General features: G+C 49.4%; 2 protein-coding genes across 3 annotated transcripts in view; one reads left to right on the forward strand and one right to left on the reverse strand.

The window, feature by feature from the left end:
• Positions 1-2,572: 2,572 nt before the first annotated feature.
• LOC140460878 (uncharacterized) overlaps positions 2,573-27,789 on the reverse strand; it is a 108,165-nt gene continuing 82,948 nt past the window's right edge. The window contains exons 5-6 of one of the 2 annotated variants that reach the window (XM_072555583.1): positions 11,898-11,914; positions 2,573-4,686 (exon numbers count right to left, since the gene is read on the reverse strand). In XM_072555583.1, the coding sequence (XP_072411684.1) occupies positions 3,052-4,686; positions 11,898-11,914 (1,652 nt within the window). In that variant the 3' untranslated portion in view covers positions 2,573-3,051. The remainder of the gene's footprint in view (positions 4,687-11,897; positions 11,915-27,789) is intronic. The other variant, XM_072555584.1, reaches the window with a different exon arrangement.
• LOC140460883 (uncharacterized) overlaps positions 18,879-27,789 on the forward strand; it is a 76,045-nt gene continuing 67,134 nt past the window's right edge. The window contains exon 1 of the mRNA XM_072555591.1: positions 18,879-19,672. Coding sequence (XP_072411692.1) covers positions 18,893-19,672 — 780 coding nt within the window. The 5' untranslated portion in view covers positions 18,879-18,892. The remainder of the gene's footprint in view (positions 19,673-27,789) is intronic.

Genomic DNA, 27,789 nt, shown 5'->3' on the forward strand with positions numbered 1-27,789 from the left:
TACGGTTGGAGGGGGTGGGGGTCTGAGGGGCAAGAGTGCAGGATGTGGACGAGATGCGTTGGAGGGCACCTTTACCCACGTGGGAAGGGAAATTGCGGTCTCTAAAGAAGGGGGGGCATCTGGTGTGTTCTCTGGTGGAACTGGTCCTCCTGGGAGCAGATCCAGCGGAGGCGGAGGAATTGGGGAATACGGGATGGCATTTTTGCAAGAGGTAGTGTGGGAAGAGGTGTAATCCAGGTAGCTGTGGGAGTCGGTGGGTTTGTAGAAAATGTCGGTGTCAAGTCGGTCATCATTAATGGAGATGGAGAGGTCGAGGAAGGGGAGGGAGGTGTCAGAGATGTCCAGTTAATTTTAAGGTCATGGTGGAATGTGTTGGTGAAGTTGATGAATTGCTCAACCTCTTCGCGGGAGCACGAGGGTGGTGCCAATGCAGTCATCAATGTAGCGGAAGAAGAGGTGGGGAGTGGTGCCGGTGTAATTACAGAAGATCAACTGTTCTACGGAGCCAACAAAGAGACAAACATAGCTGGGGCCCACACGTGTGCCCATGGGCTACCCCTTTGGTCTGGAGGAAGTGGGAGGATTCGAAGGAGAAATTGTTAAGGGTGAGGACCAGTTCAGCCAAATGAATGAGTGTGTCGGTGGAAGGGTACTGTTGGGGACGTCTGGAGAGGAAAAAACGGAGGGCTTGGAGGCCCTGGATATTGCGGATGGAGGTGTAGAGGGATTGGATATCCATGGTGAAGATAAGGCGTTGGGGGCCGGGGGAAACGGAAGTCTTGGAGGAGGTGGAGGGCATGGGTGGTGTCTCGAACAGATGTGGGGAGTTCCTGGACTCCGGGGATAGGACAGTGTATAGGTAGGTAGAGATGAGTTCAGTGGGGCAGGAGCATGCTGAGACAATGGGTCGGCCAGGGTGGCCAGGCTTGTGGATCTTGGGAAGGAGGTTGAACCAGGCAGTGCGGGGTTCCCGGACTATGAGGTTGGAAGCTGTGGTTGGGAGATCTCCTGAGGTGATGAGGTTCTGTATGGTCTGGGAGATGATGGGTTGGTGATGGGGGGGTTGGGTCATGGTCGAGGGGGCAGTAGGAAAAGGTGTCTTCGAGTTGGCGTTTGGCTTCAGCGGCGTAGAGGTCAGTGCGCCAGACTACCACTGCGCCCCCTTTATCCGCTGGCTTGATGGTGAGGTCGGGATTGGAGGGGCTGCGCGTTGTGAGGGTGAGAGGTTGGAGTGGGGGAGGGGGGGTAGACAGGTTGAGGGCGGGTTAATGTCCCGGCGGCAGTTGGAAATGAAGAGGTCGAGGGCAGGTAATAGGCCAGCGCGGGGTGTCCAGGTGGATGCAGTGTGTTGGAGGTGGGCGAAGGGGTCCTCGGAAGGTGGGCGGGAGGTCCAGATTGTGAAAGTAAGCTCGGAGGCGGAGGAAGTGTTCGACATCACGGCGTGTATTAAATTCATTGATGCGTGGACGGAGGGGGATGAAGATGAGTCCTTTGCTGAGGACTAATCGTTCGTCCTCAGTGAGGGGGAGGTCTGGGGGGATGGTGAAAACGCAGCATGGCTGGGAGCTGGGATCTGGTGTGGGGTGTGGAGCTGGGAGTGGGGGCGGAGCCGGTAACTGGAGTGGGGTGTGATGGTGGGGGGGAATGGGGGGGTGGAGTCATGAGCTGGGGTGGTGTTCCCCTCAGGGTTCTGTAGGCCAGGAATGGTGACGGTGGGATCTGTGGGGGCATGTCAGCAGAATGCAGGTGAGTGGCGTTGGTGGGGGCGGAAGTGGGGGTGACCACAGCAGTAAGGGTGGCGGAGGTCACTGAGCGTGTGACATCAGCGATGATGTGAGGGGCAGAAATGATGTCACATGTGATGCATGAGAAATTGTGAGGGGCGGAAGTGGCTGTGGGAGTAGCCATGATGGGGGTGGAAGTGACATCAATCAGCGTGGGGGCGGCAGCTGCACCAGCCGCATGGCTAATGGCGTCCGAGCAATTTCAGAGGCCGGGGGAATCTTCTGGAATGATTCAGAAGACAGAGGAGGGAAACTTCTTCAAGGCAGGCATCCTTGCAAGAGGATTCGCAGTAGGGTTAAAATCAACGAGGTAAAAACAAGGACTGCAGATGCTGGAGACCAGATTCTAGAATCACACAACTCCAAGTTGGAGTCCAACAGGCTTCTTTGGAAGCAGTAACTTTTGGAGTGCTGCCTCATCATCAGGTGGTTGTGGGGGATAAGATCCTGAGACACAATTTAGAGCAAAACATTCCAGCGTCCTGCCACTGAAATGGTATATTCAACAAACCTGGATTGTTAAGTCTTCCACCTTTTCAAATAGGTTGCAGGTCTCATTACAATGTGAATCCCAGAACTTCTTGTTGTCACCTTCTCGAGATAACAAGGTTTGATAGCAAAAGCTCACATCTCAGCTCAGACAATGCATTAAAGGTGTGAGGTCAGAGTCTGCCTGCATCCCAATCTTGAGTCAGACTGGTTCTGTTTCCAAAGTCAAAGTTACAAGCTATTACATGTATTGACTGCCTGCACACACCACACCTCCCCTGTCGTCCCCCCCCCCCCCCCTCACTGTCTTCACTATTGGCCAGCACCAAGTTGTCCCTTTGTAATTGGATCCTTGGTACATCCGTAACCCGGAGGAAGTATTGCCTCACTCAGCAATTTTAACCCATACCCTGTCTCCAAGTAAGTGTCTCCCTGCTCATTTGCCAGGAAGGGGCAATGTAGAGTCAACCAGACTGCTGTGGGTCTGGAGTCAGGTGTAGGCCAGACCGGGTAAAGGATGCAGCTGGAACGACTGAGTGAATCCTTTCCCACAGTGGCGGTTCCCTTCCCTAACAAGGGAGAGAGGGAATCAGATGGGGGCTTTCTCCCCCCCCCCGCCCGACCTCCCCCTCCCTGAAACGGTCTCACCGTTAAATTCCGAACTCCACATTTCTGACCGAATACCGATTCTGACATCTGTCGTGGCGGGATTTGAACCCGGGAGTCCCCGGAAACAGGTCGACAGTCCAACTGATATTGGCACTCGGCCGTCACTCCTTCAATCCCCCTGCGATGGCACGTGAACTCGCTGGTGCCTCTGCAGGTGGGAGGAGCGGGTGAAGCCCTTCCCACACTGATAGCAGGTGAATGGTCTCTCCCCGGTGTGGACCCGCTGGTGGGTCAGCAGGGAGGAGACCTGGGTAAAGGCCTTCCCACACTCGGGGCAGCTGAAGGGTCTCTCCCCCGTGTGGACGCGTCGGTGGGTGAGCAGGTTGGAGGAGCTGGTGAAGCCCTTCCCGCACTGAGAGCAGGTGAACGGCCTCTCCACCGTGTGGACCCACTGGTGGGTCAGCAGGGAGGAGACCTGGGTAAAGGCCTTCCCACACTCGGGGCAGCTGAAGGGTCTCTCCCCCGTGTGGATACGCTGGTGGGTCAGCAGGTTGGAGGAACTGCTGAAGGCCTTCCCGCACTTGGGGCAGCTGAAGGGTCTCTCCCCCGTGTGGATACGCTGGTGGGTCAGCAGGTGGGAGGAACTGCTGAAGGCCTTCCCACACTCGGGGCAGCTGAAGGGTCTCTCCCCCGTGTGGACACGTTGGTGGTTCCGCAGGTGGGAGGAGTAGGTGAAGCCCTTCCGGCACAGAGAGCAGGTGAACGGCCTCTCCCCCGTGTGGACCCGCTGGTGGGTCAGCAGGTTGCAGGAAGTGCTGAAGCCCTTCCCGCACTCGGGGCAGCTGAAGGGCCTCTCCCCCGTGTGGACCCGCTGGTGGGTCAGCAGGGAGGAGGAATCGCTGAAGGCCTTCCCGCACTGAGAGCAGGTGAATGGCCTCTCCCCCGTGTGGATCCGCTGGTGGGTCAGCAGGGAGGAGACCTGGGTAAAGGCCTTCCCACACTCGGGGCAGCTGAAGGGTCTCTCCCCCGTGTGGACGCGTCGGTGGGTGAGCAGGTTGGAGGAGCTGGTGAAGCCCTTCCCGCACTGAGAGCAGGTGAACGGCCTCTCCACCGTGTGGACCCACTGGTGGGTCAGCAGGGAGGAGACCTGGGTAAAGGCCTTCCCACACTCGGGGCAGCTGAAGGGTCTCTCCCCCGTGTGGATACGCTGGTGGGTCAGCAGGTTGGAGGAACTGCTGAAGGCCTTCCCGCACTTGGGGCAGCTGAAGGGTCTCTCCCCCGTGTGGATACGCTGGTGGGTCAGCAGGTGGGAGGAACTGCTGAAGGCCTTCCCACACTCGGGGCAGCTGAAGGGTCTCTCCCCCGTGTGGACACGTTGGTGGTTCCGCAGGTGGGAGGAGTAGGTGAAGCCCTTCCGGCACAGAGAGCAGGTGAACGGCCTCTCCCCCGTGTGGACCCGCTGGTGGGTCAGCAGGTTGCAGGAAGTGCTGAAGCCCTTCCCGCACTCGGGGCAGCTGAAGGGCCTCTCCCCCGTGTGGACCCGCTGGTGGGTCAGCAGGGAGGAGGAATCGCTGAAGGCCTTCCCGCACTGAGAGCAGGTGAATGGCCTCTCCCCCGTGTGGATCCGCTGGTGGGTCATCAGGTGGGAGGATGTGCCGAAGGCCTTCCCGCACTCGGGACAGCGGAAGGGCCTCTCCCCCGTGTGGATCCGCTGGTGGGCCTGCAGGTTGGAGGAATGTCTGAAGGCCTTTCCGCAGACAGGGCAGAGGAATGGCTTCTCCCCGGTGTGACTGCGCCGATGAGTCTCCAGGGCAGACGGGAAATGGTAGCCTTTCCCACAGTCACCACACTTCCACGGTTTCTCCACAGGGCGGGATTCCTCTGGTTTCTCCATGGCCACAGCTTCAGCTGCACACAAACACGTGTAGAGCCCCTCCCTGCCGTGAAGTCCCCTTCCCAGGCCGTATAACTGTTTCAGACTCCACACACAGTTCGCTGCAACAGTGGGATCTCTCGTCCAGTCCCACTGATGCTGAAAACGTCCTCAAACAGGAACCAAAAAGTGTGGATCCCTCTCACAGAAATCACAGTCAAAAATCGTTGCGGTCCCGATGGATTCAGAGACTGTCAGACATTGACATCAAAGTGAGGACTGCAGATACTGGAGAGTCAGACAAAAAATGTGGCGCTGGAAAAGCACAGGTCAGGCAGCATCCGAGGAACAGGAGAGTCAATGTTTCGGGAATAAGCCCTTCATCCATTGATTTTGAAACTTCAAGTCGTCAGATTTTCATATACTCTGCAAAAAGAGATTACAAAAGTCATCACTATCAGTACAGGGTAGAAATTCAGAACAAGCAATTCTACTTTCTGTGGAATATTCTTTTGTTGTTCCACAAAATTGAAAGCACCATCCCACTCTCCCTTCCCCTCTGTTCTCACTCCACTCTAACTAATTCCCCTGAAGGTGCTGATTCAGGATCTTACAGGGGCAGAAAAAGCAAAAACATCAAGACTGACATCTCTCTGAATTTTGGATACCTCCACCTGAAAGTTAATATCTTTCACAACACTGGGATCCTGCTGAGAGTGAGCAGGTCTGATTTTGGGAAGCAATAAAAAAAGTGTCAATTCAGGGTGAACCTGCAATGCAGCTTCTTGAGGAAGTACCAGACACAAAATGGTTAATGACCCCGGGAAGGTGGGAGCAAAATGAGACATCAAGCCATAAACACCGACACACTTCAGTCAAACCCTTCTGCTCCCAGTCAGGGCAAAACATGCTCTGAAAGTCCAGCCTTCACAACCATACTTCTGCTTTCACTGAAGACAATTAGAGTCACACAGCACGGAAACAGACCCTTTGGTCCAACCTGCCCAGATATCCTAAATTAATCTAGTCACGTTTGCCATCACTTGGCCCCTATATGAGCCGGGAGCTGGCAGATGGGACTAAATTGGGTTGGCTCTCTTGTCAGCAAGGACGAGTTGGACCGAAGGGTCTGTTTCTGTGCTGTACATCTCTATGACTCCAGTCACATTTGCCATCACTTGGCCCTGACCCATCATATTCATATGTCCATCCAGGAGCCTTTTAACTTGTCATCGTACCAGCACCCCCACCACTTCCTCTGGCAGCTCACTCCATCGCTCAAGCGACTCCACGTTGAAAGCGTCTGGTCTGGTGCACCAGATGACATCAGGATAATCTCAGATCATTTTCAGATCGCATCGATACTCAGTCAGTGACTTTCCCGATCAGGATGTTGTCCATGATCAAACAGGTCAGTGGGTAGGTGATCCCCCACCTCTTAGTTCAAGTATCTCCACGAGAACTCCCTTGCTGGAGGGTCCCTTGGAGACACTTCAACTGGACTTCATTGAGTTGGAGAAATGAGTTGAGTTGCTATAAATATGTTTTGCTTATTGTTGATGTCTTTTCAAAGTGGATTGAAGCCTACCCTCCTCCTAACACTACTGCTGAGACTGTGGTGAAGATTTTGTTTAAGGAAATAATTCCCCCCTTCAGTATACCTGCGTGCATTAGCTCGGACAATGGACCACACTTTGTGGGTAATATTAACGGAGAACTCTGTTCCCAGCTTTGTATTTGTCGGCAACTGCACGGTGCTTATCATCCTCAGGCAGCCGGCCTTGTTGAATTTTTTAACCAGACGCAAGACTAAACTTGCCAAATTAATGGCCGAGTCTGGCCTCTCCTGGTTATGCTAATCCCTGTGGCCTTATTCCAGATGCGATCCATGCCTGTGGGCAAGACACGACTGTCTCCAGCTGAGAGTCTCTCTGGTCACCCTCTCCGTACCCCTTGGAACGATTCGGCTCCCTTCTCAGTCCACGTCCACCACAGGACCAAAACAATGATTGGTTATGTTCTTGCTCTAACTAGTGTTATGTGTGCCTTTCACTCCCAGGAGCGTACGACCTACAGCGATGTTCCCTCCCTTTCAGCCTCGTCACGGGTAGACCCTGGTTCATTGGTGCTCGTCAAGAACTGGACTGGCAAAGGTCTCCACCCTCGTTGGGATGCCCCTTCCAGGTTCTACTTCCCACCTCTACGGCGGTCACAGTCGCTGGGCGCTCAGCTTGGGTCCAACGGCACCATTGTAAATTGATTGACCGCACCAATCAAAAGGGGGAAAGACGAGGAGAGAATTCTGGAATCCCAACAAAAGGAGTGGACCCTGTCCATTTGGGTTTTTGAATCTTGCTGTTGTTCTAATGTTAATCTTATTACAGATACTTGAACTAAGAGGAGGGACATGTGGGGGATCACTTATCTCCTCACCTCTCTGATCACGTACAACATCCTGATGGGGAAAGCCACTAAGTATGGATGGGACCAGGAATGATCAGAGATTATCCACCACCCATACTAAGGAGATGTCGTCCAGTGCACCGGACCAGACCCCTTTGACGTGTGGAACGTGATGAAGATTGATTGTTGTAATGGACTCTTCCATCAGAAAGACCAGATGGTCCATCTGGACAGTAGAAATCAGGGGGAGTTACCATGGCGTTACCGAACCTGTCTTTTTGATCTTACCTGCAGATGCAAGCCGAGTGAGGATAAAAATGATCAACCCCGTCATTATGGTAAATATTTTAAGGACGCCCAGGAACACCATCCCTTTTTGTAGGACGGGCCGACTCGAGAAAAGGGAAGCCTGATAGGGGAAACTCCTCAATCCACAAGGAACTTCTTTATACAGGCCCACAGAACGCTCTTCACCCCAGAGGCAGTAGTATGTTACTCCTCTCTAGCGGGAGATGACTTACTTGCCCCGTCCCCAGACTTCCTACTGCCGATCCTGTGAAGAGAAATATCACTTTCCAATACCTCCGGTCTGTGTATACAAACAGCTGGTGTAACACTGCCTGGGGTACAGCAGGCCTTATGTGGCACATGGACCTGGAACGGAACCCTTCCCTTGTGCATTTATAGGCCTTTTCTCTTTTCAGAACCTGATACTGTCACCAAGACCATGTACAATAGAGCGAAGGGAGAGCCCAATGGGAACAGCATTCTGAGGACCATTGTCTCCCATACACTGCGAGTGCTCGAGTCATTTGGCCCATTTTATTACAGCGCTCAAGCGACTCCCCTTGCAAAACGTTGACCCTATACTCCTGTAGATCTGACCAGACCCCCTGCTGTAACATTTCAGTAACCTATTTTGATAAACTCTCCCTAATATACACCAAACCAGACTAGTATTTCTTCAGCTAAGGGAAAGCTACCAATTTCCTTGTCCTGGATGGCAAAGATGTCCCTGATAAGGTCAGTATCGGAGCCCTTGTTCCCACAACAGTACCTTGTCCTGGCCAGTGGACAAGTCGATGGAACCTCCATCTGAGGAGGATGCAGCGGTCGGTCTCAGCCAACCTTGCTCCAACTGGAAGGATCCCAAGGGACTGGGTGACAATACAGGACACCCGATAGGCTGGGGAATCCAGAGTACCCGGAGGTTGGAAGGATCGGCAGGGTTGACAAGTCAACAGAACCGCAGTTCCCTCTTTTGCGGCCTGACCATTTGAGGAAATAAGAGTAAAGAGGCTCTGGAACAGAGTAAACTGGGATTATCAGACCTGTGTCTTTACTCTGTGCAGAATCGATATGCCTTAGACTATATACTCGCCCGGGAGGGTGAGGTCTGCACCATTGTCCAAGATAAATGCACTATGGGCATTCCCGATCTCTCTGGCAATATTAACTAAGATACAAGAAGAGATTCAGGTATTCCGTGACAGAATGACTGAAGGGACCAGTTGGGGAAACTGCAGATCGGGCTGATGGTACAATTGGCTTATCAATTTAGCTATGTCTGTTTGTCGGTATTGGTATTGTTAGGTATTTAATTGCTCGGCTTATGAGGGCCCTTAGTGATATAGATTTGCCCCAGAAGATGTTCCTTTCGCGATCTGATGGCTCATCCACAAGTGTCGATGGTGATGATAAATATGACCAGATGAGCTGCGAAGATGGTGGTGCCTCTCTACAGGATAATGATGGCTGGAGCACCTTGAAGGGCATTCGTTTAGACTAGCCTTCTCTTTCAGTGATCGCGGTGCAATCAAAGGGAGGAATGAGGGTGTGGGCATCTGGGTGATGAAGTCTATAGCCTTAAAACTTGTCTTTAAACATTCAGACTAAAATGTAATGCTGAATTATTAAATACATTTACTGCACTAGAAAATAAACAGGCAGGAAGGCTCAGAATGAGGAGAGAACTTAAAGATAGGGACACCTGGGCTCACCAAGTGATAACAGGATGCTGTAAGGCAATTAAGAACGTTTGCCTCAGCATCGGTGAATCTGTGAGCAGGACACCAAGTGATAACATTCACAGCCGTTCCCTTGTGAAATTAATGATAGTCTTTGAATCTGACCCTGAAACAAGACTGGGTACTATCCATAGCTTTGTAATTAATGGTTGGATCTTGTCCATTATAATGGATGCTTACTACCCCTTGCAAGCAGTGCATTCACAAAATAAATCTTTGCTGTCTTCAGCGTTCAAAAGGACGAGAGAGAGAGATGAATCCCGTAGAGAATTAACTCTTCGTGCTTATCTGCTATGGATTGAATTGAATTGAATTGCATTTTGGGGCTTTCTGATGAGAGATTTTTATTCCAGGCTTCCAAAGAGTATGATTTCCAGGACAAACCAAGAGTGAGGTGTTACAGGTCTGAGTTCTCAAAGGATTCCCTGGGCCACCTCAAATCTCCAGTTTAACATGGGAGGTAGGACAAAATAGCTTCTGCTTGGCTAACTCGGTGGGACTGAGTCAGGCAGATACGACTCAGAACAAACAAGAATCCACAGACGGATGTAAATCCAGTGAAATAAATTGCAAATGCAGAAGTAACAAATCTGAACCTAACCATCAATCGCAGAAGTAACATTTAATCCTAACCACCAGACAGGACAAATACGATTCCGAGAACAGGTTGTCTACAAGAAATTATGATAGATTAGATTAGATTCCCTACAGTTTGGAAACAGGCCCTTCGGCCCAACCAGTCCACACTGACCCTCTGAAGAGTAACCCACCCAGGACCATTTTCCCTCTGACTAATGCACCGAACACTGTGGGCAATTTAGCATGGCCAATCCACCTGACCTGTACATCTTTGGACTCTGGGAGGAAACCGGAGCACCCAGAGGAAACCCACGCAGACACGGGGAGAATGTGCAAACTCCACACAGACGGTCACCCAAGGCTGGAATCGAACCTGGGACCCTGGTGCTGTGAGGCAGCAGTAGCTAACCACTGAGCCACCATGCCACCCTAGGCTAAGTCAAAAATGCACGAGGACCTTGCAGGATCTGATTGGTTGTTACTATGTGATCATGCTCAATGTCTGAGTCTAAACAATGTACATAAGTTCTGTCCAAACTCTGTAAAAGTCGGCGGATTATTTTGGCACTCTAGGAGTACTCATCGGTGGCTCAGTGGTTCGCACTGCTGCCTCACAACACCAGGGTCCCAGGTTCGATTCCAGACTCGGGGGGCTGGCTGTGTGGAGTTTGCACATTCTCCCCTTGTCTGTGTGGGTTTCCTCCCACAATCCAAAGATGTGCAGGTTTGGTGAATTGGCCATGATAAACTGCCCGTAATGTTAGGTGAATTAGTTAGACAGAGATGGGTCTGGGTGGGCTACTCTTCAGAGTGTCGGTGTGGACTGGTTGGGCCGAAGGGCCTGTTTCCACACTGTTGGGAATCTAATCTAATCCTTCTGGGCTGATCAGAGTCTACCGACCCGGCCGTATCATAGAATAAACTATTGCTTGTATGATTGACAAAGTCACTTCCAGGTGTGCTTATTGACCAATCCCAGAAATCCAAAGATCCGGACAGCAGTCCAGATCAGAACAACCAGACAGGAAATGGTTAATGTCCCCAGGATGTGGGGAGCAAAATAAGACACCAAGGCGTTAACACCAACACCAGGGAGAACCTGAACATACAGACGTGACAAACATTAGTGGCAAGCCAGAATCACAGATGTACAGCACAGAAACAGTCCCTTCAGTCCATGCTGACCAGATATCCTAAATCAATCTAGTCCCATTTGCCAGCACTTGGCCCATGTCCCTCTAAATGTTTCCCAACATATACCCATCCAGATACCTTTTAAAGGTTATAATTGTAGCCACCACTTCCTCTGGCAGCTCATTCTTTACACACACCACCCTCTGTACATAGGAGTTGCTCCTTAGGTTTCTTTTAAATCTCACCCTAAACCTATGAGCAATCCCAGATCAAAGATCTTGTCTGTTTACCCTCGCCATGCCCCACATTATTTATACAAGGTTGTAGGGTCACCCCTGTGGGAAAAAGGTAAAGCGGTGTTACTTCTGCAACCATAATTGCTTCTGCAAAGTAAATGAACTAACATCAGGGTATAATTGTTTCAGCCAACAGTGGAGTTAACAAGAATGAAAGCTATGTGAAGGAAATATATAATTGCTTTTGTATTAGCTAAAACGTGCATACATGAAATGTGCCTGCAAACAATGTTACAGACAAACAGATAAAGGTGCTGTGAGGGGAGGGGGTGTAGATTAAACTAGATGTGCTCGTACAAACAGTGAAAACCATCTGTTTCCTGCTTCTGCAAAAACAAAAAAACACAATCAAGGAGTTCAGAAGGCTCAGTGTCGGCGGAAAATGGGAAGAAATGTTGCTTTCGCAAAAAAGGAAGCAGCTGGCAGTGAAAGAGGATATACGTTAACACTTTGTTCACACACAAGGCCGGATAAGGCAAGAAATCGACAAGAGTAATGGGCGCCACCGGGAAAGAATGGAGCTTGGAACATCAGGGCGGGGGGATGGGAATGAGGGAAAGAGGCTAAATGTGCAGGAACGAAGGTGGAGCAAGAACAGAGGATGCAAAACCAGCGTGAAGCTGCAATGAAGAATATTGCATGTGCTGTACTTGTACCTGTTGCAGTTACTGGTGGGAATTGGGTGCATTTTAAACATCAAAACAGAAAATATATCCAGCCCTCCCCCTTCCCAATCTCTATCCTTCAGTCCCTCCTCACCCGGGTAACTAAGACACATACCTGAGTTTGTGGAGTCTGCTCCCTCCCTGAATTCACTCCAGTTGCTCCAAGTGACCAATTTCCCCTCCTCCCATCTCTGTCTCCCTCCCAGGATGAAGAGTTGCCCAGAGGGAGGGAGATTCACTTTGAAACTGACAGGGCCACTTCCGCGTTGTGACGTCACAAAGGAACTAGGGGCGGGGCGAGGAAACGTGACGGCACAGGAGGCGGGGCGAGTCCTCCAGCGGGCCGCCGCACCGCGCATGCGCGGCCCCAGCAGCAGACGGGGAGGACAACTCACTTTCCAAACCCCCTCCCTTCAGAGAATCCCCACAGTGTGGAAGCAGGTCACTCGGCCTCACCGACCCTCCCAAGGGTCACCCACCCACACCCATTCCCCCTGTCCCCATTGCTCTACATTTAACCCTGAGTCATGCACCTTCCCTGCACATTATGCCTAATTTAGCATGGCCCATTCAAACTAACCTGCACATCCCTGGGCACTATGGGTAATTTAGCACAGCCAATCCACCCTAACCTGCACATCCTTAGACACTATGGGTAATTTAGCATGGCCAATCGACCCCAACCTGCACATCCCTGGGCACGATGGGTAATTTAGCATGGCCAATCCACCCTAACCTGCACATCCCTGGGCACTATGGGGAATTTAGCATGGTCAATCCACCCTAACCTGCACATCCCTGGGCACGATGGGTAATTTAGCACAGCCAATCCACCCTAACCTGCACATCCTTGGGCACTATGGTGAATTTAGCATGGCCAATCCACCCTAACCTGCACATCCCTGGGCACGATGGGTAATTTAGCATGGCCAATCCACCCTAACCTGCACATCCCTGGGCACTATGGGTAGTTTAGCACGGCCAATCCACCCTAACCTACACATCCTTAGACACTATGGGTAATTCAGCATGGCCAATCCACTTCAGATTAGGTACTGGAAAAGGACAGCAGTTCAGGCAGCATCCGAGGAGCAGGAAAATCGACATTTTGGGCAAAAGCCCTTCATCAGCAATAGAGGCAGTGCGCCTGCAAGGTGGTGAGATAAATGAGAGGGGGGTGGGGAGAAAGTAACATAGAGTACAATAGGTGAATAGGGGTGGGGATGAAGGTGATAGGTCAGACAGGAGGGTGGAGTGGCCTGTTCAGATCAGAACTGTTTGGTTAAAGGTGGTCCAGAGTCTGTGCAGGATGAGCTGGTTACGGGGGCTGGCACTGAGGAAGCAAATGTGGCTGTGGTAGCGAGTCTGTTTCAGGACATGGTTGAAGAGCTTCAGGGCAGCGGAAACGACCTGGGAGTTGCAGTGGGAGAGGGACTCCCTGAGATTCTTGTAGAGAGAGGAGAAAAACTTGTAGAGAGAGGAGGAAAGGCAGGCATCCTTGCAAGAGGATTCGCTGTAGGGTTAAAATCAACGAGGTAAAAACAAGGACTGCAGATGCTGGAGACCAGATTCTAGAATCACACAACTCCACGTTGTAGTCCAACAGGCTTCTTTGGAAGCAGTAACTTTTGGAGTGCTGCCTCATCATCAGGTGGTTGTGGAGGATAAGATCCTGAGACACAATTTAGAGCAAAACATTCCAGCGTCCTGCCACTGAAATGGTATATTCAACAAACCTGGATTGTTAAGTCTTCCACCTTTTCAAATAGGTTGCAGGTCTCATTGCAATGTGAATCCCTGAACTTCTTGTTGTCACCTTCTCGAGATAACAAGGTTTTATAGCAAAAGCTCACATCTCAAACTAGACAATGCATTAAAGGTGTGAGGTCAGAGTCTGCCTGTATCCCAAACTTGAGTTAGACTGGTTCTATTTCCAAAGTCAAATTTACACACTATTACATGTATTGACTGCCTACAGAGTTTTGCTTTAAAAATTGCACATAAACAGGATGGTCTGCACCTGAACCTGAGGGGCACCAGTATCCTTGGGGGGAGGTTTGCTAGTGCTCTTGGGGGGGGGTTTAAACTAACTCTGCAGGGGCATGGGAACCCAGACTGTAGCTTTAGGGTGCAGGACCTGGAGTGTAGGGAGGTTAGGAATATGGCATCAATCTTAAAGGAGGGTGCCTGTAAACAGAAGAGTGGTTTGAAGTGTGTATACTTTAATGCCAGAAGTATACGAAATAAGGTAGGTGAACTCGCAGCGTGGGTTGGTACCTGGGACTTCGATGTTGTGGCTATTACGGAGACATGGCTAGATCAGGGACAGGATTGGCTGTTGCAGGTTCCAGGGTTTAAATGTTTTATTAGGGTCAGAGATGGGGGTAAAAAAGGGGGGGTGGCTTTGCTTGTCAAAGATGGTATTACAGCGGTGGAAAGGAAGATGGACGAAGATTTGCCATCTGAGGTAGTTTGGGTTGAGGTAAGGAATAGGAGAGGTGAGGTCACCCTGTTAGGAGTCTTTTACAGGCCTCCTAATAGTCCTAGAATCGTTGAAGAAAGGATTGCGAAGATGATTCAGGAGAAGAGTGACAGTAATAAGGTGATTGTTATGGGAGACTTTAACTTTCCTGATATTGATTGGGAAAGCTATAGCTCAAGTACGTTAGATGGGTCAGTGTTTGTGCAATGTGTGCAGGAGAGTTTCCTGACACAATATGTAGATAAGCCAACAAGAGGTGAGGCCATACTGGATTTGGTTCTGGGTAACGAACCAGGCCAGGTATTAGAACTAGAGGTAGGTGAGCACTTTGGGGACAGTGACCACAATTCGGTGATTTTTACTCTGGTGATGGAGAGGGATAAGTGTGTACTACAGGGCAAGAGTTATAGCTGGGGGCAGGGAAATTATGATGCGTTGAGGCATGACTTAGGATGTGTGGATTGGAAAAGTAGATTCCAAGGCAAGAGTGTAATTGATATGTGGAACTTGTTCAAGAAGCAACTATTGAGTGTCCTTGATAAGTACGTACCTATCAGGCAGGGAGGAAAGGGTCGTGTGAGGGAGCCGTGGTTTAATAAGGAGTTGGAATCCCTTGTTAAATGGAAGAGGGCGGCCTTTGTAAAGATGAGGCGTGAAGGTTCAATAGGGGCGATTGAGAGTTATAAGGTAGCCCGGAAGGACCTGAAGAGAGAGCTAAGAGCAGCAAGGAGGGGACATGAAAGGTCCTTAGTTGGTAGGATTAGGGAAAACCCTAAGGCTTTCTATAGGTATGTTAGGAATAAAAGAATGACTAGGGAAGGAATAGGTCCAATCAAGGATAGTAATGGGAAGTTGCGTGTGGAGGCTGAAGAGATTGGGGAGGCACTGAATGAATACTTTTCGTCAGTATTCACTCAGCAACAGGACATTGTTGTCGATATGAATACTGAGGCACGAATAAGTAGAATGGATGGCTTTGAGATATGTAGAGAAGAGGTGTTGGAAATTCTGGCAAGGGTGAAAATAGATAAGTCCCCTGGGCCTGATGGCATTTATCCTAGGATTCTCTGGGAAGCAAGGGAGGAGATTGCAGAGCCATTGGCCTTGATTTTTGTGTCCTCTTTGTCTACAAGAGTAGTGCCGGAGGACTGGAGGCTAGCAAACGTGGTTCCCTTGTTCAAGAAGGGGAGTAGGGATAATCCTAGTAACTATAGGCCAGTGAGTCTCACTTCTGTTGTGGGCAAAGTCTTAGAGAGAATTGTAAGGGATAGGATTTATGCACATCTGGATAAGAATGATGTGATCAAGGATAGTCAGCATGGTTTTGTTAAGGGCAGGTCGTGCCTCACAAACCTTATTGAATTCTTTGAGAAGGTGACTAAGGAGGTAGATGAGGGGAAAGCGGTAGATGTGGTATATCTGGATTTTAGTAAGGCGTTTGATAAGGTCCCCCATGGTAGGCTACTGCAGAAAATACAGAGATATGGCATTGAGGGTGAGTTGGAGGTTTGGATTAGGAATTGGCTGGCTGGAAGAAGACAGAGGGTAGTAGTTGATGGCAAAGGTTCATCTTGGAGTGCTGTCACTAGCGGTGTTCCGCAAGGATCTGTTTTGGGACCATTGCTGTTTGTCATTTTTATAAATGACCTGGAGGAAGGGTTAGAAGGTTGGGTGAGCAAGTTTGCGGATGATACAAAAGTCGGAGGAGTTGTAGACAGTGAGGAAGGATGTGGCAGGTTACAGCAGGATATAGAGAAGCTGCAGAGCTGGGCAGAAAGGTGGCAAATGGAGTTCAATGTAGCTAAGTGTGAGGTGATTCACTTTGGTAAGAGTAATAAAAAGATGGATTACTGGGCTAATGGTAGACTACTTGGTAGTGTGGAAGAGCAGAGGGATCTTGGTGTCCATGTACACAGATCTCTGAAAGTTGCCACCCAGGTAAATAGTGCAGTGAAGAAGGCATATGGCGTACTGGCTTTTATTGGTAGAGGAATTGAGTTCCGGAGTCCTGAGGTCATGCTGCAGTTGTATAAGACTCTGGTGCGTCCGCATCTGGAATATTGTGTGCAGTTTTGGTCGCCATACTATAGGAAGGATGTGGAGGCACTGGAACGGGTGCAGAGGAAGTTTACCAGGATGTTGCCTGGTATGGTAGGAAGATCCGATGAGGAAAGGCTGAGGCACTTGGGATTGTTTTCATTGGAGAAAAGAAGGTTTAGGGGTGACTTGATAGAGGTGTACAAGATGATTAGGGGGTTAGATAGGGTTGACAGTGAGAACCTTTTTCCACATATGGAGTCAGCTATTCCAAGGGGGCATAGTTTTGAATTAAGGGGGGGTAGATATAGGACTGATGTTAGGGGTAGGTTCTTCACTCAGCGAGTCGTAAGTTCATGGAATGCCCTGCCAGTAGCAGTGGTGGACTCTCCCTCTTTATGGGTATTTAAGTGGGCATTGGATAGGTATATGGAGGATAGTGGGTTAGTGTAGGTTAGGTGGGCTTTGATCGGCGCAACATCGAGGGCCGAAGGGCCTGTACTGCGCTGTATTCTTCTATGTTCTATGACCAATCATTGCTTCGGTCATGTGGTGGACGTGGACTGAGAAGGGAGCCGAATTGTTCCAAGGGGTACGGAGGGGGTGACCAGAGAGACTCTCAGCTGGAGACAGTCGTGTCTTGCCCACAGGCATGGATCACATCTGGAATAAGGCCACAGGGATTAGCATAACCAGGAGAGGCCAGACTCGGCCATTAATTTGGCAAGTTTAGTCTTGCGTCTGGTTAAAAAATTCAACAAGGCCAGTCACCTGAGGATGATAAGCACCGTGCAGTTGCCAACAAATACAAAGCTGGGAACAGAGTTCTCCATTAATATTACATGCAAAGTGTGGTCCATTGTCTGAGCTAATGCACGCAGGTATACTGAAGGGGGGAATTATTTCCTTAAACAAAACCTTCACCACAGTCTCAGCAGTAGTGTTAGGAGGAGGGTAGGCTTCAATCCACTTCGAAAAGACATCAGCAATAAGCAAAACATATTTATAGCAACTCAACTCATTTCTCCAACTCAATGAAGTCCAGTTGAAGTGTCTCCAAGGGACCCTCCAGCAAGGGAGTTCTCGTAGAGATACTTGAACTAAGAGGTGGGGGATCACCTACCCACTGACCTGTTTGATCATGGACAACATCCTGATCGGGAAAGTCACTGACTGAATATCAATGCGATCTGAAAATGATCTGAGATTATCCTGGTGTCATCTGGTGCACCAGACCAGACGCTTTCAACGTGGAGTCGCTTGAGCGATGGAGTGAGCTGCCAGAGGAAGTGGTGGGTGCTGGTACGATGACAAGTTAAAAGGCTCCTGGATGGACATATGAATATGATGGGTCAGGGCCAAGTGATGGCAAATGTGACTGGAGTCATAGAGATGTACAGCACAGAAACAGACCCTTCGGTCCAACTCCGTCCTTGCTGACAAGAGAGCCAACCCAATTTAGTCCCAGCTGCCAGCTCCCGGCTCATATAGGGGCCAAGTGATGGCAAACGTGACTAGATTAATTTAGGATATCTGGGCAGGTTGGACCAAAGGGTCTGTTTCCGTGCTGTGTGACTCTAATTGTCTTCAGTGAAAGCAGAAGTATGGTTGTGAAGGCTGGACTTTCAGAGCATGTTTTGCCCTGACTGGGAGCAGAAGGGTTTGACTGAAGTGTGTCGGTGTTAATGGCTTGATGTCTCATTTTGCTCCCACCTTCCCGGAGTCATTAAGCATTTTATGTCTGGTCCTTCCTCAAGAAGCTGCATTGCAGGTTCACCCTGAATTGACACTTTTTTATTGCTTCCCAAAATCAGACCTGCTCACTCTCAGCAGGATCCCAGTGTTGTGAAAGATATTAACTTTCAGGTGGAGGTATCCAAAATTCAGAGAGATGTCAGTCTTGATGTTTTTGCTTTTTCTGCCCCTGTAAGATCCTGAATCAGCACCTTCAGGGGAATTAGTTAGAGTGGAGTGAGAACAGAGGGGAAGGGAGAGTGGGATGGTGCTTTCAATTTCGTGGAACAACAAAAGAATATTCCACAGAAAGTAGAATTGCTTGTTCTGAATTTCTACCCTACACTGATAGTGATGACTTTTGTAATCTCTTTTTGCAGAGTATATGAAAATCTGACGACTTGAAGTTTCAAAATCAACGGATGAAGGGCTTATTCCCGAAACATTGACTCTCCTGTTCCTCGGATGCTGCCTGACCTGCTGTGCTTTTCCACATTTTTTGACTGACTCTCCAGTGTCTGCAGTCATCACTTTGATGTCAATGTCTGACAGTCTCTGAATCCATCGGGACTGCAACGATTTTTGACTGTAATTTCTGTGAGAGGGATCCACACTTTTTGGTTCCTGTTTGAGGACGTTTTCAGCATCAGTGGGACTGGACGAGAGATCCCACTGTTGCAGCGAACTGTGTGGAGCCTGAAACAGTTATACGGCCTGGGAAGGGGACTTCACGGCAGGGAGGGGCTCTACATGTGTTTGTGTGCAGCTGAAGCTGTGGCCATGGAGAAACCAGAGGAATCCCGCCCTGTGGAGGAACCGTGGAAGTGTGGTGACTGTGGGAAAGGCTACCATTTCCCGTCTGCCCTGGAGACTCATCGGCGCAGTCACAGCGGGGAGAGGCCATTCCTCTGCACCGACTGCGGGAAGGCCTTCAGACATTCCTCCCACCTGTTGACCCTCCAGCAGGACCAAACGGGGGAAAGGCCCTTCAGCTGCCCAGAGTGCGGGAAGGCCTTTACCCAGGACTCCACACTGCAGAGTCACCGGCGTATCCACACGGGGGAGAGGCCGTTCAGATGCCCAGAGTGTGGGAAGGCCTTCTGTAATTCCTCCACCCTGCTGACCCACCAGCGGGTCCACACGGGGGAGAGGCCATTCAGCTGCCCAGAGTGTGGGAAGGCCTTTACCCAGGTCTCCACCCTACTGAGGCACCAGCGTGTCCACACGGGGGAGAGGCCCTTCAGCTGTCCTGAGTGCGGGAAGGTCTTCAGCGATTCCTCCACCCTGCGGAGTCACCAGCGTGTCCACAATGGGGAGAGGCCGTTCACCTGCTCTCTGTGCGGGAAGGGCTTCACCTGCTCCTCCACCCTGCAGAGTCACCAGCGTATCCACACGGGGGAGAGACCCTTCAGCTGCCCCGAGTGCGGGAAGGCCTTCAGCAATTCCTCCACCCTGCTGAGACACCAGCGGATCCACACGGGGGAGAGGCCGTTCACCTGCTCTCGGTGCGGGAAGGGCTTCACCTACTCCTGCAACCTGTGGAAGCACCAGCGAGTTCACGTGCCATCGCAGGGGGATTGAAGGAGTGACGGCCGAGTGCCATTATTGATTGGACTATCAACCAGGTTCCGGGGTCCGCCGGGTTCAAATCCTGCCACGACAGATGACAGAATCGGTATTCGGTCAGAAATGTGGAGTTCGGAATCTAACAATGAGACCGTTTCAGGGAGGGGGTGGTGCGGGGGAGAAAGCCCCCATCTGATTCACTCTCTCCCTTGTTAGGGAAGGGAACCGCCATTGGGGGAAAGGATTCACTCAGTCGTTCCAGCTGCATCCTTTACCCGGTCTGGTCTACACCTGACTCCAGACCCACAGCAGTCTGGTTGACTCTACACTGCCCCTTCCTGGCAAATGAGCGGGGAGACACTTACTTGGAGACAGATTATGGGTTAAAATTGCTGAGAGAGGCAATACTTCCTCCGGGTTACGGCTGTACCAAGGATCCAATTACAAAGGGACAACTTGGTGCTGACCAATAGTAAAGACAGTGAGGGGAGGGGGGTGCACTTTGACTTTGAGCTGTTCAAAAAGCAACTTCTTTTTCTCTGCCTTTTTGCTGGGGGGATCTGATGCAGTAACAAAGTTGGGTTGCAATAAAGGTTACCTGAACTTACTGCCGGGCTCAGACTCTCATTGAAAGCTTTGAGCTCCAAGAGGTTTTTGTTTTAAAGCTGCTCATTTCTTTCAGCCTCCTGCACTAAGTTTAGAACATGGAACATAGAACAGTACAGTGCAGAACAGGCCCTTCAGCCCTCGATGTTGCGCTGACCTGTGAACTATTCTCAGCTTGTCCCCCTACACTATCCCAAAATCAACCATGTGTTTATCTAAGGATTGTTTAAATCTCCCTAATGTGGCTGAGTTGACTACCTTAGCAGGTAGGGCATTCCACCCCCTTACCACTCTCTGCATAAAGAACTTGCCTCTGACATCTGTCTTAAATCTATCACCCCTCAATTTGTAGTTATGCCCCCTCGTACAAGTTGACATCACCATCCTAGGAAAGAGTCTTTCACGGTCTACCCTATCTATATCTTATATGTCTCTATCAAATCCCCCCTTAGCCGCCTTCTTTCCAATGAGAACAGACCCTCTCTCAGCCTTTCCTAATAAGACCCTCCCTCCAGACCAGGCAACAACCTGGTAAATCTCCTCTGCACCGTTTCCAATGCTTCCCACATCCTTCCTGAAATATGGGGGCCAGAACTATACACGATATTCCAAATGTGGCCGCACCCGTGTTTGGTTTTGTTGCAGTGTGATATTGCGGTTCCAGAACTCAATCCCTCTACGAATGAAACCGAACACACCGTATGCCTTCTTCACAGCACTATTTACCTGAGTGGCAACTTTCAGGGATTTGTGCACATGGACTCCAAGATCACTGCCTTCCTGTTTTTCTTCCCAAAGTGAATCACCTCACATTTAGCTGCATTGAACTCCATTTGCCACCTCTGTCCAATTCTGCTAATCCATCCACCTATGCCTGTATCTAAGTCATTTATAAAAATGACAAACTGCAGTAGTCCCAAAACAGATCCTTGTGGCACACCACTAGTAACCAGACACCAGCCTGAATATTTTCCATAAGCCACCACTCGCTCCTCTTAGTTCAAGTATCTGTAATAAGATTAACATTAGAACAACAGCAGGATTCAAAAACCCAACTGGACAGGGTCCACTCCTTTTCATGAGATTCCAGGATTCTCTCCTCCTCTTTCCCCACTTTTGATTGGTGCGGTCAATCAATTCTCAATGGTGCAGTTGGACCCAAGCTGAGCGCCCAGTGACTGTGACCGCCGTAGGGGTGGGAAGTAAAACCTGGAAGGGGCCATCCCAACGAGGTTGGAGACCTTTGCCAGTCCAGTTCTTGACGAGCACCAATGAACCAGGGTCTACCCGTGACGAGTCTGAAAGGGAGGGAACATCGCTGTAGGCCGCACGCTCCTGGGAGTGAAAGGCACACATAACATTGGTTAAAGCAAGAACATAACCAATCATTGCTTCGGTCATGTGATGGACGTGGACTGAGAAGGGAGCCGAATTGTTCCAAGGGGTACGGAGGGGGTGACCAGAGAGACTCTCAGCTGGAGACAGTCGTGTCTTGCCCACAGACATGGATCACATCTGGAATAAGGCCACAGGGATTAGCATAACCAGGAGAGGCCAGACTCTGCCACTAATTTGGCAAGTTTAGTCTTGAGTCTGGTTAAAACATTCAACAAGGCCGGTCACCTGAAGATGATAAGCACCATGCAGTTGCCGACAAATACAAAGCTGGGAACAGAGTTCTCCATTAATATTACCTACAAAGTGTGGTCCATTGTCTGAGCTAATGCACGCAGGTATACTGAAGCGGGGAATTATTTCCTTAAACAAAATCTTCACCACAGTCTCAGCAGTAGCGTTAGGAGGAGGGTAGGCTTCAATCCACTTCGAAAAGACATCAGCAATAAGCAAAACATATTTATAGCAACTCAACTCATTTCTCCAACTCAATGAAGTTCAGTTGAAGTGTCTCCAAGGGACCCTCCAGCAAGGGAGTTCTCGTAGAGATACTTGAACTAAGAGGTGGGGGATCGCCGACTCACTGACCTGTTTGATCACGTACAACATCCTGATCGGGAAAGCCACTGACTGAGTATCGATGCGATCTGGAACGATTTGAGATTATCCTGATGTCATCTGGTGCACCAGACCAGACGCTTTCAACGTGGAGTCGCTTGAGCGATTGGAGTGAGCTGCCAGAGGAAGTGGTGGGTGCTGGTACGATGACAAGTTAAAAGGCTCCTGGACGGGCATCTGAATATGAAGGGTTCAGATGGGTCAGGGCCAAGTGATGGCAAATGTGACTGGAGTCATAGAGATGTACAGCACAGAAACAGACCCTTCGGTCCAACTCGTCCTTGCTGACAAGATAGCCAACCCAATTTAGTCCCAGCTGTCAGCACCCGACCCATATAGGGGGCAAGTGATGGCAAATCTGACTAGATTAATTTAGGATATCTGGGCAGATTGGGCCAAAGGTTCTGTTTCTGCGCTGTGTGACTATAATTGTCTTCAGTGAAAGCAGAAGTGTTGTTGTGAAGGCTGGACTTTCAGAGCATGTTTTGCCCTGACTGGAAGCAGAAGAGTTTGTCTGAAGTGTGTCGGTGTTAATGCCTTGATGTCTCATTTTGCTCCCACCTTCTCGGGGTCATTAACCATTTTGTGTCTGGTCCTTCCTCAAGAAACTGCATTGCAGGTTCGCCCTGAATTGACACTTTTTTTTTGCTTCCCAAAATCAGACCTGCTCACTCTCAGCAGGATCCCAGTGTTGTGAAAGATATTAACTTTCAGGTGGAGGTATCCAAAATTCAGAGAGATGTCAGTCTTGATGTTTTTGCTTTTCAGCATCTTCAGGAGAGTTAGTTAGAGCGGAGTGAGAACAGAGGGGAAGGGACAGTGGGATGGTGCTTTTAATTTTGTGGAACAGCAAAAGAAAAGAATATTCCACAGAAAGTAGAATTCCTTGTTCTGAATTTCTACCCTGCACGGATAGTGATGACTTTTGTAATCTGTTTTTAACAGTGTATTTGAAGATCTGAAGACGGAAGCTTCAAAATCAACAGATGAAGGCCTTACGCCCGAAACATTGACTCTCCTTTGATTCGGATGCTGCCTGACCTGCTGTGCTTTTCCAGTACCACACATTTTGACACTGACTCTCCAGCGTCTGCAGACCTCACTTTGACGTCAGTGTCTGACAGTCGCTCAATCCATCGGGACCGGAAACAATTTTCAACTGAGTCTGAGAGAAGGAGCAAAGTGTTTTGGTTCCTGTTTGAGGATGTTTTCAGCATCAGTGGGACTGGATGAGAGGCCCCACTGTTGCAGCGCACTGAGTGTGGAGCCTGAAACAGGTCTACAGCCTGGGAAGGGGAATTCAGGGTGGGGAGGGGCTCCTCACACGTTTGTGTGTAACTGTAGGTTCGGCCATGGAGTAACCCGAGGAATCCCACCCCATGGAGAAATGGTGGAAGTGTGGCGACTGCAGGAAAAGCTTCCGTGTCCCCTCTGTCCTGGAGACTCATCGGCGCAGCCACACCAGGGAGCGCCCGTTCCCCTGTCCCGTCTGCGGGAAGGGCTTCAGCACTTCCTCCACCCTGCTAACCCACCAGCGGATCCACACTGGGGAGACACCCTTCAGCTGGCCAGTGTGCAGGAAGGCCTTCAGTGATTCCTCCACCCTGCTGAGGCACCAGTGGGTCCACACGGGGGAAGAGGCCCTTCAGCTGCCCCAAGTGCAGGTAGAGATTTACCCAGGCCTCCAACCTGCTGACTCACCAGCAGATCCACACAGGAGAGAGGCCCTTCAGCTGCCCAGAGTGCGGGAAGGCTTTCACCAGCTCTACCAACCTCCGGAGGCACCAGGGAGTTTATGTACCATCGCAGGTGGATTGAAGGCGCGATGGCTGACTGCCATTATCGACTGGACTATCAACCCAGTTCCAGGGGCTCCCGGGTTTGAATCCCACTGCAGCAGATGGTGCGATACAGGGTATGGGTTGAAATTGCCGAGTGAGGCAATACTTCCTCCAGGTTAAGGCTGTACCAAGGATCCAATTACAAAGGGACAACTTGGTGGTGACCAATAGTATAGAAGTGAGGTGAGTTGGAGGGAGGGGGGGGACGGTGGGGTGCGCTTTGATCTTGAGCTGTTTAAAAAGCAGCTACTTTCTCTCTGCCTTTTTGCTGAGGAGGATTGAACTTGCCAACGTGAACCACACTTGGCAGAGAGAGGAAATTTCTCCGGATGGAATAGGTTGATGGAAGTCAACAATTGTCAGATTATTTCATGAAAATAACAGCTGGTACGGGGATCCCAGAAGAGGGGCGTCTGTACTGACACACAGAAACAAACCCTTCAGTCCAGGCCAACCAGATATCCTAAATTAATCAAGTGACCCATTTGCCAGCATTTGGCCCATATCCCTCTGAATGCTTCCTATTCATGTCTCCATCCAGATACATTTTTTTCTTCGGACAATACTTGGGTGAGAGCCAAGATATGCAATACCTCAATGTGTAATAATGAAGCAGCTCATTTATTCTGAAACTATTTCAATTAGTTGGTCAATTGCCAAATAATAGCTGCATAACTGTTGTCAATATTGATACCCAGGAAAGCTATTTTGTTTAATATATTTCCTTTGTAAAGATCTTATCCAAATTATAAAATGATTGTATTTTCATACAAAATAAAATTTGCAGGGTTTTATTAAATGGTTGAACGTAACTTTGCACTTAATTGCTCTGTTTGGGATTAAACATTGTGACTTAGCTAAAAGTGATCTTTCATAATATATGGTGAGTCTATTAACAAACGAATGTTGCCATTTGCTCTCAAGTTAGCTCAGATTCAATTTGAAATTCTTGAATGAGTTGAATAAGGGGTAAAAAGCAAATATTTATTGCACTTTTCTGAAATTCTCTGCACTGCCATTGTAGTTGGTAAAACAAAATATGTATCTCTCTTCATAACTTTGATTTCACCACAAATCCTAGGAACCCCATCCAGGACAAACATATAAATAGAAAGTAGGAGACAACAGCTTCGCTTCACTTGGAGGTCACCACTGATGATGTTACCTAGCCAGGTAATCAAATGTCTGGATATCAAACCTACAGCTCAGCGAGCAAACCTGCACCCTAAACATTCTACTTTGCTGAAAGACTGCACAATCTGCAGGCACTGGATTAGTGGTGCTGGAAGAGCACAGCAGTTCAGGCAGCATCCAACGAGCAGCGAAATCAACGTTTCGGGCAAAAGCCCTTCAGCAGGAATAAAGGCAGTGAGCCTGATTTTGGAAACCTCTATAAAGAGAACAAAGAACCCTACAGCACAGGAACAGGCCCTTCAGCCCTCCAAGGCAATGCTGATCGAGATACTCTATCTAAACCTGCCGCCTATTTTCTAAGGATCTGTATCCCTCTGCTCCTTGCCCATTCATGTATCTGTCTAGATACATCTTAAATGACACTATCGATCCCACCCCTACTGCCTCCCCTGGCGATGCATTCGAGGCACCCACCACCTCTCTGTGTAAAGAACTTTCCATGTAGATCTCCCTCAAACCTTTCCCCTCTCACTTTGAACTCGTAACCCTGAGTAATTAAGTCTTCTCCTCTGGGAGGATAATTCTTCCTATCCACCCCGTTTACACCCCTCATGGTTTTTCGGCCTCAATCAGGAACCCCCCCACCCCGCCTCGACCTCCTTATTTCCAGTGAAAATAATCCTAATTTACTCAACCTCTCCTCATAGCTAGCGCTCTCCATAACAGGCAACATCCTGGTGAACCCCCTCTGCACTCTCTCCAAACGTATCCACATCCTTTTGGAAATCTGGCGACCGGAATTGTACGCAGTATTCCAAATGCGCCAAACCAAAATCTTTTCCTCAATCCGTCCGATGATGGAACGTGTGTTGTATGCTGCCTTGACCACTCTACTGACATGCATTTGCCACCTTCAGAGAACAATAGACCTGAACACCCAGCTCTCTCTGTACATCAATTTCCCCCAGGACCTTTCCATTTACTGTATAGCTCGCTCTTGAATTGCATCTTCCAAAATGCATCACCTCACATTTGTCTGGGTTGAACTCCATCTGTCATTTCTCTTCCCAACTCTCCGATCTATATTCTGCTGAAGCGTCTGACAGTCCCCTTCACTATCTGACTTTCCATCAATCTGAATGTCATCTGCAAACTTGCTAATGAGGCACTCGATACCTTCACCTTTCAACCTCCTGTGCTCCAGTGAAAAAGGTCCCAGCCTACCCACCAATAGGTGTGAATTCTGTCGAGTCAGCCTGACATTTTTGATAGAAAAGCAATGCATTTAAATTACGTTCTTGAGAAAGTTACTGAAAACAGGTTCTGGAATTAACATACCAAAGAACAGAACTCCATTCTAAAAGATGGAAGATTTAATCTAAATTGTTTAATGTATCACATCTCCATGAACTGGACTCCGTTGGCTATAAATAGTCTAATCATGACCTTATTCTCCACAACCACCTGACGCAGCAGCAGCACTTCAGAGCGCCAGAGATCCGGGTTCAATTCCCACCTCGGGCAACTGTCAGTGTGGAGTTTGCAAATTCTCCCCGTGTCTGCGTGGGTTTCCTCCCAAAGTCCAAAGATGTGCAGGTTAGGTGAAGTGGCCACGCTAATTTGCCTGTAGTGTTAGGTGAAGGGGTAAATGTTGGGGAAAGGGTCTGGGTGGGTAGCTCTTCGAAGGGTCGGTTTGGGCTGAAGGGCCTGTTTCCACACTGTAAGTAATAAAGTCTAAAATAAATCTAATCACTCTGAAAGCTAGGGCTTCCAAACAAACCATGTAATGGCAGCAGCGGGAGGTGTGGATTATATTCACTAAAAACAGTTAAGCAGTTAGATAGCACGTTCGAGTGGGAAGTGTGTATAACATAATCTCACAACTTCTATCCTCAATGCTATGACCAATGAAGGAAAGCAAACCAAACGCCGCCTTCACTACTCTATCCACCTGAGACTCTCGCACTCCAAGGTCTCTTTATTCTGCAACACTCCCCTTAACTGTGTCAGTCCTGCCTGGATTGCTTGACCAAAATACAAACCTCTGATTTCTCTAAATTAAACTCCAACTGACACTCCTCGGCTCATCAGCCGATCCCATAAATTCTAATTTATAGTGAACTCTTTCCTCTCTTATTCCCTGGAAACCGAAAATCTCCATCCCACACTCACTCCCTCCATTTTCACTTTGCTTATAGCGGAAGAATGTAACTGAGAAACATATCAGCCATGATTGAATGGAATGAGCAGACCTGGTGGCCTAATTTCTGCTCCTGTGTCTTGTGGTCTCTTGCTGTCCTGGACACCGAGAGAGAGAATTGGGACCAGCATTGAACCGATCATGACTGGATATGGATCTACCTGCATCTCGGTGGATGGGCTGGGACTTTCACTGGAGCAGAGGAGGAGGAGATGTGACCTTATCAAGGTTTATAAAATCATGAGGAGAGAGACGAGGTGAACGACGGGTGTCCTTCCCCTAGGGTTGGGGCTTCAAGATTAGGGAGCAAATTTTGA

The sequence above is a fragment of the Chiloscyllium punctatum genome, chromosome 36 (assembly GCF_047496795.1).
Source record: "Chiloscyllium punctatum isolate Juve2018m chromosome 36, sChiPun1.3, whole genome shotgun sequence".
NCBI lineage: Eukaryota > Metazoa > Chordata > Chondrichthyes > Orectolobiformes > Hemiscylliidae > Chiloscyllium > Chiloscyllium punctatum.